The 15,493-nt window shown below is 40.7% G+C and overlaps 2 protein-coding genes across 4 annotated transcripts in view; one reads left to right on the top strand and one right to left on the bottom strand.

The window, feature by feature from the left end:
• Nucleotides 1-15,493, top strand: part of RB1 (retinoblastoma 1) — a 78,927-nt gene that overhangs the window by 41,971 nt on the left and 21,463 nt on the right. The window lies entirely within an intron of this gene.
• On the bottom strand, nucleotides 3,506-5,127 carry LPAR6 (lysophosphatidic acid receptor 6). Its single transcript, XM_010583381.1, has one exon. It carries the CDS (start codon nucleotides 4,722-4,724, stop codon nucleotides 3,702-3,704), a length of 1,023 nt encoding a protein of 340 aa, XP_010581683.1. The 5' UTR covers nucleotides 4,725-5,127; the 3' UTR covers nucleotides 3,506-3,701.

The following is a 15,493-nucleotide window of genomic DNA, read 5'->3' as shown; positions in this document are numbered from 1 at the left end:
AAGGAGAAACGTTAGCATTACTGAGGACACAAACACATCTGACCCAGGAGGTCCTGAGATACGCCTGGTGAGGTGGGACAGCACTTGGACGAGAGAAAGCCATCGTGTGCCTCTCCTGGTGTTACCTTCTTCCCCAGGACCCAGCCTTGGCCACACCGGGAGGCAGGACTGTCGATCAGCTGAATGTTTGGGGTCTGCTCCGCTACAGCCTGATCTTGTGAGCTCTTTTTCAATCTTTGCTTTTCTCTGGCTGAGGTTACTTACTGTAGAAATAGAAGTTTGGAGGTTGATTCCAGTTAAGGATTTCCTACCCGCCTGAAGTATCATCAGTAGGTTTTTTTTAAGCACTTCTAGGTGAAAACTATAAAGACATATTTGACTTGGTATTTCTTTAAATGTCAAAGGCATGTATACTGAGTGAAACAAATTTTGACTTGCATTCTGTTCCTGAGAAAGCCAGAAATTAAAATTTCAAGCAGAATATAAAAAGTATAAAATGGGAAATATTTTGCTTTTAAAGTAGTGGTATGTTGAGGTACATCAGAGGTGTTGATAGCAAGTTTGTTTCTTTTTCCTTGTTTTTTGAAACTGCCCGTTAATTATCTAGTTATCAGTGGCTGCCTACCTTGGTGTAGATCAAAAAAAAGCTCGGAAGCAACCTAATTTTCACTGCTTTTATTGTTATGGTAAGCGTACAGTATCTGCACTCTGTAGATGAAGAAACCAGACTACAAAGAACAAATTTGTGAGTTTTGACCCTGAAACTGAACTCCTAACCCCCCCTCTATAAGCATATGAGTAAAAATAATGTACTTCTAGGAAGTACTGGATGCAACACATTCAGGTGCTCAGGAGCTCTGACAATATAAACCTTTTTTTTTATTTCAGATGCCTAGGCACGACTTAAGAGCATAACCCCTCATCTAGATTTAAATTTTGGCATAAGCTCTTACCAGAGAGACAGAAGAGTCGGTATAAAAGGCAGGAGCAGAGGGAGGGAGTGCAGCTATTCAGGAATGTGCCGGTGAAAACGTTGCTGCATCCACAGCTCTCCAGGATAATCTTGTTGCAGAACTGGAAAAGGTGGAGAAAACCTCATCCAGCCCTGAATAGCTGGTAGTGGGAGGTACAGGTTCACCCCACCCTCTTCCGAATCGGTCAGATCAGGAATTTCTCAAGTAATGGTCAGATTCTCTAAATTACAGATGTTGCTTTTTTGACTGTCTTCTTTTTTGGTTTTGTAGTTTTGTTTTGTTGGTTTTTTTCCCCTGTGAAAAGGGTGAAGTATATTTAACAATAAAAAACATAAAGCTTCCTCAAACATTTTTGAGATACCAAGCTGTTAACTGGTTGGAAAGCTATTGTACTGTGTTGCACTACGCTGTCGCAAAAAGCAGAAGCAACTGCCCTGGAGAGTGAGTGCACGGCAGAAAAAGCTATCTTCACGCTTCCCCAGGCTCTTTGAGCTAATACACACCAAGGAGAGTCTGGTTTAAAGGGGAGTACCCGTACGTGTGACTTTATCTGCTTGTTCTGCTTTGAAGTCAGTGATTTCTTTTTTTTTTTTTTTTTTTTTTCCTTTCCCTTTCGTAATCTCAGAAAGCAGCTCCTCTTTATCAGGGTGAGGCTGCGGGGTGCTCGCTGCTGTAGCGCAGAGGTGTTGTTGAACAAGTTGTCACTCAACCCAGTAACAGCTTTGCCAAGTACTGGGAGAGCAGTAGCCCGGGCACGTAGCCTGGTGGTGACATTAAGGATTTTAGTCTCAAAGTCTTTGGAGGGAGTCTAGTGTGAAACAGGCTCTTTAGAGAGAGATGCATTGAGGAGACATTAGAGATGCATATCTGGCTTTTGAACTTTGAATGTCAGTGACTTTGGATTTGTCAGTGCCGTATGGAAAACATATAGAATTTCTACTCGTGCTGGGGGTTTCATGCATTTTTCCGAAGTCAGATATGAATCGGAAAGTTTAGGATTCCCAACTAAGATAACTGCCTATTTTCAGATATTATGCAGACATATCTATGCTGTCTTTGTAGCATAAGCTCATACTATTTGAATTTTCCTTTCATAAGTTGTGTGGATAAAGATTTAAAATGCTGTTAAATTTAAAATTCAATCAGCATTAGTTTCTAGCAGCAGTCTTTGAGTAACTCAGTCTTCCAGTAGCAGTAGGCAATGTACAGTTGATTTATAACAATTAAGCAAAAGCTTTGCAAAGGGAAGTGAACTCAATCAGATAACATATCGTATACTCTGACAGCTCAATATGTGTTTTCTCTGACATGCTTCCCTATACTGCCCTGAAGTAAAAATGCCTCAGTGCTGTATCTGTGTTGCAACCGACTGCCCTAAATCTAAAGTGCAAATTCATTTTAACTCGGTTCTTAGTCTTGACTCCATTGTTTTGGGGGAGGAAAAAACAACACTTACTACTTACTTTTACCTTTTAAATATTTGTTTATTTTACAGTGATATTAAATTAATTTTGAGGAAAATGTACGCAGTGTTCTAATAGCTGGGAAACATACATAGCAGGACGTTTTAAAGCACTTTTGTCTATATATTCCTGTTTGTAACAGTAATATACATATATTTCTCCTTTTACATGGCTCTGACTTTTCAAAGTGTCTCAATTAATTTTGCTAGCATGTACCCCCGAGTAATTTATTTTTATACTTTATAAAGTTTGCAAGAAAATAGCATTTGAAATTTTAAATGCCCATGTTAAAAATATTTCTAGGACACAAAAGATTGAGAGGAAGTTTCACTCTAAATTACTGTGTCTTGAATTTCTTTATGGGACACCAAATAGTTTCCTAGAAGAAATATTTGGGTTCATCCACATGCTCATTTCTAGTTAGTAAAGGTCATGTTTTTCTAAGAAACTACTACTTTGAGATTGAATTACCTTATTTTGCTCAAAAGTCGTGTTGAGTTGAACTTCCCACAAAAGAGTTTTAATAAAGTGCTACTGTACCTAAAGCACTAACTTCAGTCATCAGAGGTTATTTTGTTATAATTACGCAGGCATTTGAGACAGAGGTGAGAAGAAAAACCAGTTTGTCCGAGTTGTTTCCAGATGCCCTGAACTACCAGAAGATTTAATTGCTTTATGGGGGCCAGGCTCGTGGAGAGAGCATGTATTTTATCAGATAAACCTGGGAGAAACAAAGTTCTCGTAGCCCGTTGATCGAAGCCTCCTATGAACGTAATGGTCCGTAAGAAGGAAGGTGCGGGGAGAAAGTCGGGAGGGAGGAGTAAGAGAGGGAGAGGAGAAAACTTTGGAGCAGGCACGGTAGCTGGGGTGATAGGATCAATACGGTGCTGTTTAAACCAGGTAGTTTCACCCCCGTCCTCTGTAACTTGGAAACCAATATCATTATTAAAAATGAGCAATTGTTTTAACTTCAGAAAAAAACCACCTACTTTTTGTGTTTGACTCGACAGTCTTTGGACTTTGGTTGACCTAATCCAAAACCAAAAGTTCATTTTTAACGTACGAGCTGTCAGAACAGACGGTTGACACAAATTCTTAAAATACTTCTTCTGTGTACTATTATGCTTAACACTTTTACAGTCTTATCATAAACTTTTCTGATGTGAAGGAAGCATAACATATACATATCAGAATATATTTCCGCAGCTGAAGAAATGTGCAGGCTTCTAATTCCAGTTTAGTCCCAGCAGTCTTTTAATACACTTTATATTGTAGAGTCACTGTCAAATATTTTCATTTTTATGGTCTGAAGGCTGTGTTGAATGAAGTTCTCTGAAACTGGCCTTTCGGAGAATCTGATGTCCCGTGGTCTAGTGGACCGGTTCTTTTTTATCGAATTTTGAATTGTATCCGATGTAAAGTAATAAACTATAGGGTCAAAACAGCAGTTTGAAACGGCGATGCACAGGGTGACGGGGTACATGGTCCTGACTGCAGTTACCACTGAACAATTAATCCAGGTCTGCGTTCTCATAAGGGAGTAAAGTATTAAGGTAACGTTATAAGGCACAAAGCAGAAGCAGAATATCACCAAATGGACAAAAATCATTTTGAGTACCTTTTTCTTGCTTAATTTATTCCGACTTAATGTAAGCGGTTTATTCAGAGTCCGTAAGACCATAGTAGAGCAGGTCACGTTCAAGATGAGCGGAATAAAAAACCCAACTATTTCAATGAATATAACAATCCGGGATAGGTAGGTTTTCCACGTGTCCTCCGAAAAGTTTTCAAAACACGTTCTTTGTTCAGTATTATTACGGCGGTTTGTAGACTGGAAAAAGCTTGCCGGCGTGCTGCCCGTTAACACGGTTATCCATACTGCAGCGCAGACAATTTTTGCGTTCCTTTTGGTTCGGAGAGTCTTGGATCGAAAGGGGTGTACTATGGCTAAAAAGCGATCTACGCTGATGCAAGTCAGAAACAAAATGCTCCCGTACATATTTGTATAAAAGAGGGTGACGGAAATCTTGCAAAGAATGTCTCCAAATGGCCAGTTTCTCGCTACAAAGTAGTAAATCCTGAAGGGTAATGTAAACACAAAAAGCAGATCCGAGATTGCTAAATTAAGCATGTAAGTCGTAGTCTCGTTTTGCACTTTTAGTGTACAAGTAAAAATGTAGATAGCAACACAGTTTGCTATGAGGCCGAGAACAAACACCATGCTAAAGATACACCCATATAAAGTATATTTAAAGGAGTCCTCAGTGGAACAATTAGAGCTTACCATTATAATGGTGTATTTAAAATTCCTGTGATTTGGAGGTTTCTCTGGTGGTTTTATTGCAACTTTTCTTAAATTCCAGAATAGCTTGCAGATGTATTTGGTAAGCTGGTTGCACAGTACAGCTTCAGAGGAGAAACGCAGGCTCTGCGGCAGGGGAGCACATCTCCAGCAGCAGTCGCCGGGACGTCGCTCTTCTCTTCCGAGCGCTACTTGTAATCACATAGCCGGTCTTTGAAAGTCGAAAACCCGTATCATTTGTGGCGGATGAGGTCATCCCAAAGCTTGCTTAGTTCCATTTCGCCCCCCCACCTCGATTCGATGAAGCCGCCGTAGAACTTTCTGCCTTATTCTTGGCTGCAGATCACGACGGCGAAGCCTCGTCCATCCGAATCTGCCGGGAACGTAGGCTTTAAAAAAGGATTTCCCCAAAGCGTCGGCACTCGCGTTTCTCCCTCGGCCTTCCGTCTGTAAAAGGAGCTTTCGCGGGGTGGGAAGCAAGCGGCTTGCGAAGGCAGAACCGAAATTCCAGAGCGTGTTTGTTCCTGCAGAGCACGGCCCTGGCGTCCCTCTCGCCAGCCCGGCTCCTTCTGGAGAGGAGAGAAAAGATCTCGGGGCAATTAGCAGCGTGACATCACCGGAGGAAGAGGTTGGACTGGGTTTGAAGAATGGTTTCAGTTCGGTTTGTTTGCCTTCCCCTCATCTGATAAGGCGTCTGCTGGGACTGTACCTTGCAGGCGTGCAAATGGTCACCAGCGCAGCGCTGCGGCTGCAGCCTCCGCTTAACTCTTTCCCTGCTCCCTGAAAGGTCCTGGGGGCCGAAAGCTTCCTCGCAAAATCTTTTTCTTCAGTTAGGAGGAGACTTTTCAGTGCCGGAATAACGTGCCTTGAAATTCCCGTTCTTCTTTGGAGATAGTAGTAGTTGTGGGGTCTTATATTTTCTTTTATATAGGATTATTTTACATTTTATTTGATGGAGGATGCATCTTTCAATAGATATCTTTGCTTGTGACAGATAACACGTTAATTGCCAGAACTCACCTGAGCAGTCCTACCTCGATTCCCTCAATAACACCAGTACAAACCTCAGGAGGGACAAAGTAGCACTGATAGGTAATTAAATCATTTTGCCAAATACTTACTGAAAGAGAGAGGCATAAATAATACGAGCCTGTGGGTTGCTCGTGCATATTCCCAGGACTGAGATGGGTTGCAGTGCAAGGAGAAATTTTTAACTTGTTCCATATTAGAAAGCATATCCCAAGCTCTATTCCTAATCAGAAAGATGGTTCTTCTTACCAAAAAAAATGCTTCATTTTTTTTTAAATTCTGTGGTACAGAAAGCATTTTCTTCAATATGTAAGCACAGAATTAATATACCAAAATAAATACTGCACTATGCAATTGTTTCTGATAATTTAAAGGGGGCCAGTTATCACACATGCACAAAATACTCCCATTAGTCACTGATTAATGAAACGAAAACATGTTGTAACTAATTAAATTGTTAAGTAAATATTAAAAAAGCAGCTCTTACTGCCTTTAGGGGCAGATATGAGATAAATCTCAGTTTAGACAGACTCATTTATTTAACAACAGCTTGGATAGACTCACTTCTGGCATCAAAACCAGTCTATTTCTAAGTCTTAGAATAACAAATCTCTTCATATCTGGCTGGGTGGCATGGTTCTTTTGAACGAGATTTTAATCAGTTGTACCTAAGCAAGGCTCTGGGCAAAACCTTTCTAGTCTGCTGTAAAGGAGAGTAAATAGTAGCACTTCACAGGGGTTTGGCGTAGTTTCTTAGTGTAAGGTATGTCAGACAAAATTCACAAACATGCAAAAATGGGTCTTGCTTGCTTTATTTCAAGCTTCCTTGATAAGTTTCTTCTGTGAAACTCTTTCACCTTGATTTTGAGGTGAACTCAAGCAGTTTCACTTCTACAAGAAGAAACTACAGGAAACCTTTTTGTCTATTTTTGAAATTCATACCTAACCATAAAGCCTAGTGCGTTTTCCACTTCTAAGTCAGCGAGAAATGAAAATGTGAGCCTGGCAGAGTCTCTTGTGGGTCCAACTTAACTTGTATCTTAGCATAAAGTTGCCTTACCTGGCTTTCCTCACAAAAGCAGTCGTGACACGTGGTTAAATTTTGTTTCTGCTGCCGGCAGCCTTGCACAGTGAAAAGGGAATTTTCCTGCCAGAGTTCCCGAGTTCTGCGTCGGGCCGTGGGAGCTCTAAGCTCGGTTTTCCTGGTCCGGCTTTGTTTGCACAGAAAAACTGCGTGGGGCAGGCTCAGTTACTGGAATGAAAATCCCTCAAGTACAGAAATTTGACGTCACATGTCAAGACCTCAAGTAAGAATTCACCTTTAGAGAGAGAAACTAATGGAAATGAGTGTATGTCTCTTATTCATGAGTACTTGGATCTTCTGTTTGGGCGAAGGTGTGGGTGTGCAGAGACAGGGTGGGGATGTCTCAGGAGCACTTTTCATTTTTTCCACCATAAATGTGCTTTAGAGCAATCGCGAGGGTGCATCCTCAGCCTTCAGTCGTCCGTCAGAGCCCCTGCCTTGCTGTGGCCAGTGGTGTTGCTCCTGTTACGAACGTGGCTGCTGCTCGGAGCTGTATTTTAGGGGCTCGAATATATGCTTCTCTTGTCTTTAGGATTTTCTCTCGCCCCTGCAACTTTTTGGTGCAGAACAGTACGTGCACTTTACCCTAATTGAAGAACTAGCTGATATTGGTATACTGCCAGAAACAGCATTCTGCCGCAGGGTTTCTCCACCTGCAGAAGAAAATTTGAAAACCCCGAGTTGACCGGTTTTTGCTTCGTATCGCGTTTCAGTGAGGAGGTGTATGATTGAGCGGGCGGTCTGAGTCATTTTAGCGTAAGAGCGTGAAGGGCAAAAGTGACTTGCGCACCCATTTTCTTAATTTAGAGGTGGCCGATTGCTATCGAGCAGCGAGCTTCTCCGAGCTGACGAACCTGCGTTAGCGCGCTGGGAGCCGTGGGAATCGAGAGCAGCCTCCCTTCGGGCTGGGCTCCGGCGTGAGCGACTTCGTCGCATGCTTTCCTTTCGTTAGGGCGCGTTTTTAAGACGTTTGGCTCTGCGCCATCGGATTTGGGAGAGCCTTCAGTAAGCCCCAACGCTTCAAAACAAAAAACAAAAAACAAACAAACAAAAAAAATTTAAAAAGCCGTATCGGTTATGATGGAGTAAGAATTGATGTGGTAATGCCCTTGCTTGTGCTCCTTCACCATGGGCAGATTTTCCTTTGGGATGAGGAGGAGGAAGCAGCTGCGGCGAGGGCCCTGTACGCTTGAGGGGTTTTAGTTTGTTTTTTTTCTCCAAAGGAAACGCCGCTGCAGGGAGATGCGTACGTAAGTCTGTCTGCCTTTCTGCATCAGAGACGGGAACGGGTTAGGACTTGTCGTTTGCTGGGTGAGCAAAGATTGCGTTTCCATCGACAGGTTTCCTGTGGCTCTTGAAGAGCCATCGGAGGCAGAGCGAGCACGGGCTCCTTAAAGCTAAGAGCTGAGATGCTTGAAATCATCTCTTGCGTCAGCAACGAACAGATTTTTGTACGCTCCTTCGGACGGTTACCACTTAGCTCTGCTTACATGAGTTGAGATACCCGAGTTTAGATATCTAGGACCCTTTACGCCCTTGAGCGATCTTGGATTTGTGAGGCAAACGGATTCCAGCGTTGAACAGGGGGGTGAGAAGGAAAAGTCCTTGTAACCCTGGCAGTGTGCTCGTACAGAGCTGTTGGCTCTCGTTTGGGACACAGGGGCAGAATCCCTGAAATTCAGAAGTCCAAATCGAGTGGTAAAGAAATATTTCACTGAAATAAGTACTGGAAGGCTTTCCAAGCCTTTGGAGTTGTTTTGGCCAGTATTGTGTGTTCTTCTGGTGTTACCCTGGTCTTCAGTGCTGGAATCAGACAGAAGTCGTAGTTAAAGGCGAAGTGACTTTTGAACTTGTCCTGTATACCGCATTTAGTCTGGCGCTGATGCTGCTACTGAAAGCTCTTAATTTAGAGGAAAAAAACCCAACTTTGCCATGAATAACACTGTAATAAATTCTTACAGTGCTTCCAAACCCAGAGTATGCACTGTTACACCGAGGTTGTCAGATGCACAAAGCGCTGTATGTAACTCCGTTATTCTATAACTAACCTTACTGCTTTTAGAGGCACATCTGTATCACAGTACAGGCATTTGTTCTCACTTCGGTTAAGCAAGCTTATGCAAAAGAGCTTGTGCTATCTGTTGCAGTGAAGACAAACCCTGGCAGGACAGCATTTTCTTTGCCCTAAGTATTATTATTTATCCAACCATTTTCATGGGTTTTAGCATTTTTAGCCTATCTACTGGAGTTTCTCTTTGGGCATGTGTATGTACAGGAAGGAATGTATTATGGTTGAGACGTAGGGCTGGGAGCCAGGAAGACTTTTTCTGGCTCTGCCACAGATTTTCTGTTCCAATCCTGGCAAAGTTTTCTATGACTTTGTGCTTGAACTTCCCTCCATGTAAGAGCTTGTTCGCTTCCTCACTGGGATGCAAGGCCGTCTTAATTGTTAAATATAGTTTGAAGTCCTTGGATGGAGAACCCTTTATTAAGTATGATATTCAGATAATTGCAGTGGCTAGTGAATGCGATAAAAATGTAGGAAGATTAAAATTTTGTATTTTTAGGTTAGATTCCTGCCAAGCAAAAGGATCTATTAAGAGACTTAATTCCATAAGTCTATGGGGAAGTAGGTACAGAGAAAGCAGGGCTGGAAACTCCAACCTTCTCAGCTACCTTTCAGGATTCGCCTGCTCAGACACTCCTAAGTCACTCTAAGACTGCTTCTGGTAAGGGGCTTACTGCCGCCGTAAAACGCAATGATGGTGTCCGCCTACGGAGACAGTGTGAAGGAGTTAGCAGACTGAAAATTCCCTTTTTCCCCCCCCTTAAAATTTTTCCTGTGTAGTAGGCAAGTCTTTAAATGAACATTATCAGATTTATGGTGAACAGACTATTTTCACCTAGTCAGACTAATCTGCATGACTATTGCATAGCCAGTTAAAGACTCCTCTGTATCAGGAAACTTGTTAGCGTAAATGCAGATGAAACCACACCTACAAATTACAAGTAAAAGTTAAAAGAAAACTGTAAATATTTTCCACTGAAAGTCTGACTGACCTTCTAGAACCAGTTTTCCCAATTAGTTTTTGTTTTACTAGCTATGTTCTAATATATAGCTGCCCAAAATCTTTCAAATATTTAAAAAAAAAAAAAAAAAAGGCAAGAGAAGCTAAAGTGTTTGGGCTCTGAGTCTGTTAGGTTGTCGATAAGTTAAAATAATTTTTCTGTGTGTGTTATTGCTTAAAAAGGGAAAAGGAAGCTCAGAATAAAATGAGAGTTCTTAATTCCTGTGCATTTGAAATGCTTCTCTTTTCAATTGTTTCAATTTCCTTTGTAGGAAACACAACTGCTCCTCTCCTCCTTGCAGAAAGAGGAAACAATTTTTCTCCTTTTGTATAAATTCAGGCGGCTGGAGTCCTATTTTTTTTTTTCTCTACTCTTGAATTCATGGAGAAGAGGGCTTTTTAAACCCAAATATATGTATAGCAAAGGTATTTTATTGTTGCAGTCTCTCTAAATAACGTGAGAACAACAGATTGCTTTGGTTCTTTGTTCTTAAAAATGTGCAGTGAGTATGACAACCACACTTTAAGAAGTGCCAGTTTTAGTCAAATTCTAGTTCTGAAACACTTCTCTGCAGTATTTGTTGTGTGACCCTGTGTGGGTAAGCAGTTTCTTTGAACCACTTCAATTAGTTATATGAAGTTCCTTCCTTGCTGTTTCCTACACTGTCCTTTATATACCTAGTGTTATCAAGAGAAGTGGACGACAGAGAACATGTTTTTACTTAAGGAATTCTACATAAAAGCTGATACAGGCAGAAAGGAAAACCAACGTGTTGATTAATAATTTTTAAGCAACTAAGAGGCAAATAAGTATATTCTTTTGCTTTCCTAGCTGGAACCCTCTCCTTTGAAGTGAAATTTTGCCTCTAAAGTGCTGCTGTTGGGACTGTGGTCAGTCGTTGCAGTATCCCTTGGCGTAAGATAATCCTTCAGAATACTTACTGAGGCTTTCTAAAGACGACATTCTTTTTCTTGTTTTATTTTGATTTTGCATAAAAGTTTTTTGGGGCAGGGTTTTGGGGAAAGTTTCCCATGTACAGTGATGGAGAAAAGTGCAGAATTATGTTCTGGAGTTCGTCGTACAAGTTCTGAAGATAGTTTTAGAATATTTCATATCAAAAAAGTATGTCCCCTCTGCTTACATTTTAGAGCTTGTTCTTGGCATTATTTGGTTTGTTGACCACAGTAGTTGAGACAGAGTTTGAATATATGGGATTAATTTTTTTAAAGCACAATACTGCAAGTTTGAAAGTCATTTTTGTGATCGCACTAAGAGAAGTGTGCAGTGTCTAACGGTAAAAGGAGCTTTGTTATCTCAAAGGTCCAGTTAATGCTAATGAACACGCTAGGTTTACCTGAAATTATATAAATGGTGTCATGGAATATGCAGATTGGTTGTTTGCATTGTAAATACACATGAGCAGTTACAGCAGTGTTTTAGGCCACTAACAGATGGGTCTAAAATACTTCCATGAAGGTTCTTGAGTTGCACTTTTTGTGTAACTCACGGCAAGTACCAGCAGCAGTTTTTGCTTACGTTCCCAAATGTTTTGATGTGCAAAGGAAATTTTTCTGAGAAAGCAATTATGAAGATACTCAGAGCAATGGAAATTTTGAAATTTCTCTCCACCTTATATGCAGGAAACAAGTTAAATGGCTTTCCCTAACATTGTGGCAAATTCTGGCTCTACTCAAGCTTATACTTTCTAAATCATAGGATTAGAAATTCAATGTTTAATTGTAGTTGGCAGAAATTTGCCCAATGTTCCATGACGAAAAATTCAAAACACTTTGCAAGTGCAAAACATGACTGTTTTATGAAAAAAAAAAAAAATCAGCCGCTATAGTAAGCGAGTACTAGAAATGGTAGGAAGGAAATGGAAGAAGCTTCATGAATTATTTTCAAAGCTATTCCAAACACACAGGATGAAATGGGTCAGGAGGACAGAACTTGCAGAAAGACATTTCTAATTTGTTTAATTCTAAGGCAATTACTTTTATTTTTCAGATCTTTAGTTTAAGTTTTTACCCAGTTGTATTCTCTGGCCAGGATTGAGGTAGACTGGTTCCATGTCAGAATTACTGGCGTTTATCCATGTAGTTCTTGAGGATATATTTCACATTCATGCCAAATTACTTGCAACCACCACATCAAGTGCTTGCAGCCCCTTGCAGTTTTGGCTGAATGGAGGCCTCTGAGTTTGTATGGGAGAATTTTAACCTCTACATGTCAGAGACAGCACAAAGCCCGCAGTCACATTCCTATTCTCTTTTTTATAAAGGACAACATAATTAAGTTATTGAAAGAATTTACCATAGTCATTCAATAAGATTTATTTTATAGTTTAAAAAAAAAAAAACAACAAACCAACTATGGTATTAATTTGCATTCCTTCACAAAACTGGAATGTAAGAAGTTCAGGAAAAATAAAGTTTCATAAGAGTTGTTCAAGCTGGTAAGCTAATTAGTATAGATAAATACTGACATGAAAATGCTTGTCAGGGGAGAACTACTGCCAAAAAGCAGAACTTGGACTTGGTTAATGAGAAGAACGATTACTTTCTAAATGTGTAAGTCAGCAAATAGCCTCTTTAAATTCTGCATGATAAGATTACTTAAATGATTATTTAGCATATCATTAGCACTGGGAAACAGCAATTACAAGTACTTCAGCTGACTTCCCCCCCCCCCCAACCACTCTTTACTTCCAGACCATATCCTGAAGTTTTATGAAATAAATTCAGTACTTTATGAACTTTTTTTTTATTACATTGTTGACCACATTTAGCAGTTTTATTTTCAATGTGGCTATCAGCTAATACCTAGAAGGTAAGAAAGGGAACATCAAAACTTTGGAGGAGGGATGTAGGACACGCTTCTGTCCTGCACCCCCTTACTTGCGTTTCTGGGCTTTTTCGAACTTTCTCAGCTGCCGTCTTGTGGTAGTTTAGTGGTTCAGTGGTATAGGTGGAAAAAGTGAACTTTTGGCTACGCCCACCCTTCAGATGTGAGGTAGAAGCAGTGGTATTGAAAGTCCTCGGCTCTAAGTTCCCGTAGTTATCAGTTACATCGTCTCTGAAAGAAAAAAGAAAACGTTGGTTGACGTGGGGGCATAAGATAAGAGTGAGCAGATTAGGTACCCATTATTTCGGAAAGGCCACGGAGGTCCTACTTCTGCTTACAAATACTACCTTAACTCTCTCCGTACTTCTTGAATTCATTGGGTTCTGATATGGTTTCTGTGATTGACTTAAACAGTTTAAATGCAGGCTGTTGCTCGAAGTAACCCTACTGCCGTCCCTTCAGGACTCCCTCTCCGCTTCTTCCCTTGTGCTGTCTGTATCTACGCACTCAGCTGAATGAGGAGAACTAGTTGGTTTAAAACTAATCCTAACAAATACATCATTTCCACAGTCGCAGCTGTGCTAATGCTAAAGCAAGGGACGAAGCAGAAAGCGCAGGTGAGTAACTTCGAGGAGCACCAGCGCACTTAAACTGATTTAAGCCAGTTGTGAAACTGTGCTGTAAGTGCTGTGGCAGAATGTTCGCCTTTGAGGCTTCCAAATTTTATTGTTTTGACTCTTGGCCAGACTTTAACTTAGTGTTGGCTACGTGAGGTTTAAAAGCCTCTGCTAAGCTCAAGAGCGAGATCTGTGGTTCTGGTCTACTACTCTGTAATTTATTTTCATGTAAATGGTTTGAAACAGTGATATTTATAACAAAAAAGAGCCACGTATGCCTGATTAGTTTTTCCACAAAGGAGGATAAAAATGAGCAGCAATGCAGACTCACTGTGTATAGTCATGCTTTCCTATTTGAGATGAATAAGGGTGATAAAGGGCGACAGCTTTGTAAGGCAAATATTTGATCTGGATTCCCTTGAAGATGCTGTAAGTTTTCTTACTGACCTCAGGGTGGTGGATGCTTTGAGCCAACTGTCTTCAGTATTGGTATTGGTTTCCATTTTCCTTGTCATGTTACGGTCTAAAGACTCACGTTAAACAATCTAGAGAATTAGAAAATCACAGACAAATATGCTACAGGTACCTCATGTCACCTGCAGTTAGACAGAATAGAGAGTCAGGTAGCAGAGAGATAAATTCAGGTTCTTTGAGATTGTCATTTGTGGATCTAACTTCAGAAATGCCTGAATTTTGCAGCCTCTTATTTCATTGGAAGTAAATGGTAAAACCTGTCTTCGTTTTGCTATAGCTTAAGCATATGCTTCACAATAGCTACAGAAAATGCCCACTGAATGACAAATGAGGAACTTGTTAGATACTTAAGTTAAAAAAAAACAAAAAACAACAAAATAGAGAAGTCTACATAGAAGTCCTACTGATGGTTTGTTGCATCTGAGTTGTGGTGCCTTGTACGAGCTTTTCTTAAACAGGGATGTTTCTGTGTAAGGCTCCTGTCTGCTGTTTTGCTGTACTTGTGAGTGCACGTTGGGCTGTAGTACTTTACATATTTGCTTTGGTTTCTATGTGAGTTTTACATCAGTATATCTGTTTTGAAGTCAGTGGAGCTGCCCATAACAGATACCACACTAAGCAAAAGCAGAAATAGGCATTTTCTCTACAGTGAAAGTGAAGCCAGCAGGGTAAAATTGCATCCCAAACAAAGTAAACTGCTTTTAATTTGACAGCTATTTCCATGTGTTCTTTGTCTGCCTTCCCCTGAGACAGCGAAACACTGGAGCGTATAGATGCACAGAACAATGAAATGTATATTCCTAAGTCAGTGTGAAAATGGGCTGTTTCCTTACCAGAAGCAATGTGTTGAAATGTCAAGGTCAACTCAATTTGTGTTTTTTTAAGTCTTCTTTTTATTCTCTAAATTTTCAGAGGCAGGCAGGTTTTCCTTACTAAAATACAACAGAATTCTATAGTAGCTATGACTTTTTAATTTCATAGGGATTTTACTTCTTTTAGGATAATCCTTTCAGAGCTCACCTCTATAGCAGAGTTGATAAAATGGATTATTTTTTTTATTTTTTTTTTCTAAAGTGAATACTTTGTTTCTATCCCCCAGCCTTTCTTAAAAATTGTTTTCAGTTTCTGGTGGGTGGAGGAAGTTGTTTGGAGATCTGTATAACTGGGAATGGAAACTGTTTATGTAATCCGTCTGACCGCGCTGTGCATCTGCACTGTTCTTCTTGCACAGACCTGTCAATCAAAATGCACTTTTTAGTTGCTTTTTCCATAGCTGTGCTCAAGGCCGTAGGTATGGCCGAAGTCTTCGTGCCTGCGAGAGGTAGGATTTACTCCACGTCTATACAGCTCGCCCGTGCTAAGCTTCGGTATTGCACCGTGGGCTGGCGGCAGGAAACGATCGAAGTAGAAACTATGTGAAAGGTGGGTTTAGCAGAAATGGCTAAGCTGCAGTTCAGGTTTGTTTTTCTAGTGCAAATAATAGGAGAAGCTGTAAAATTCAACAGACTCCAGATTGCATCATTCTTTACGTGATGTGCGACCTTTACGCCCTCTGGAGTTGGAGAGCTAAAGGGAAGCATTTTGGGGGGCTTCCATAAGCCTGGCAGTTTAAAATTCCTTAGAGGGAGAGGAAAGCT

The sequence above is a fragment of the Haliaeetus leucocephalus genome, unplaced genomic scaffold (genome assembly GCF_000737465.1).
Source record: "Haliaeetus leucocephalus isolate CR32 unplaced genomic scaffold, Haliaeetus_leucocephalus-4.0 Scaffold897, whole genome shotgun sequence".
NCBI classification, from domain to species: Eukaryota; Metazoa; Chordata; class Aves; order Accipitriformes; family Accipitridae; genus Haliaeetus; species Haliaeetus leucocephalus.
Note: the sequence above shows the minus strand (reverse complement) of the source record. Positions and strands in the feature narration are given on the sequence as shown.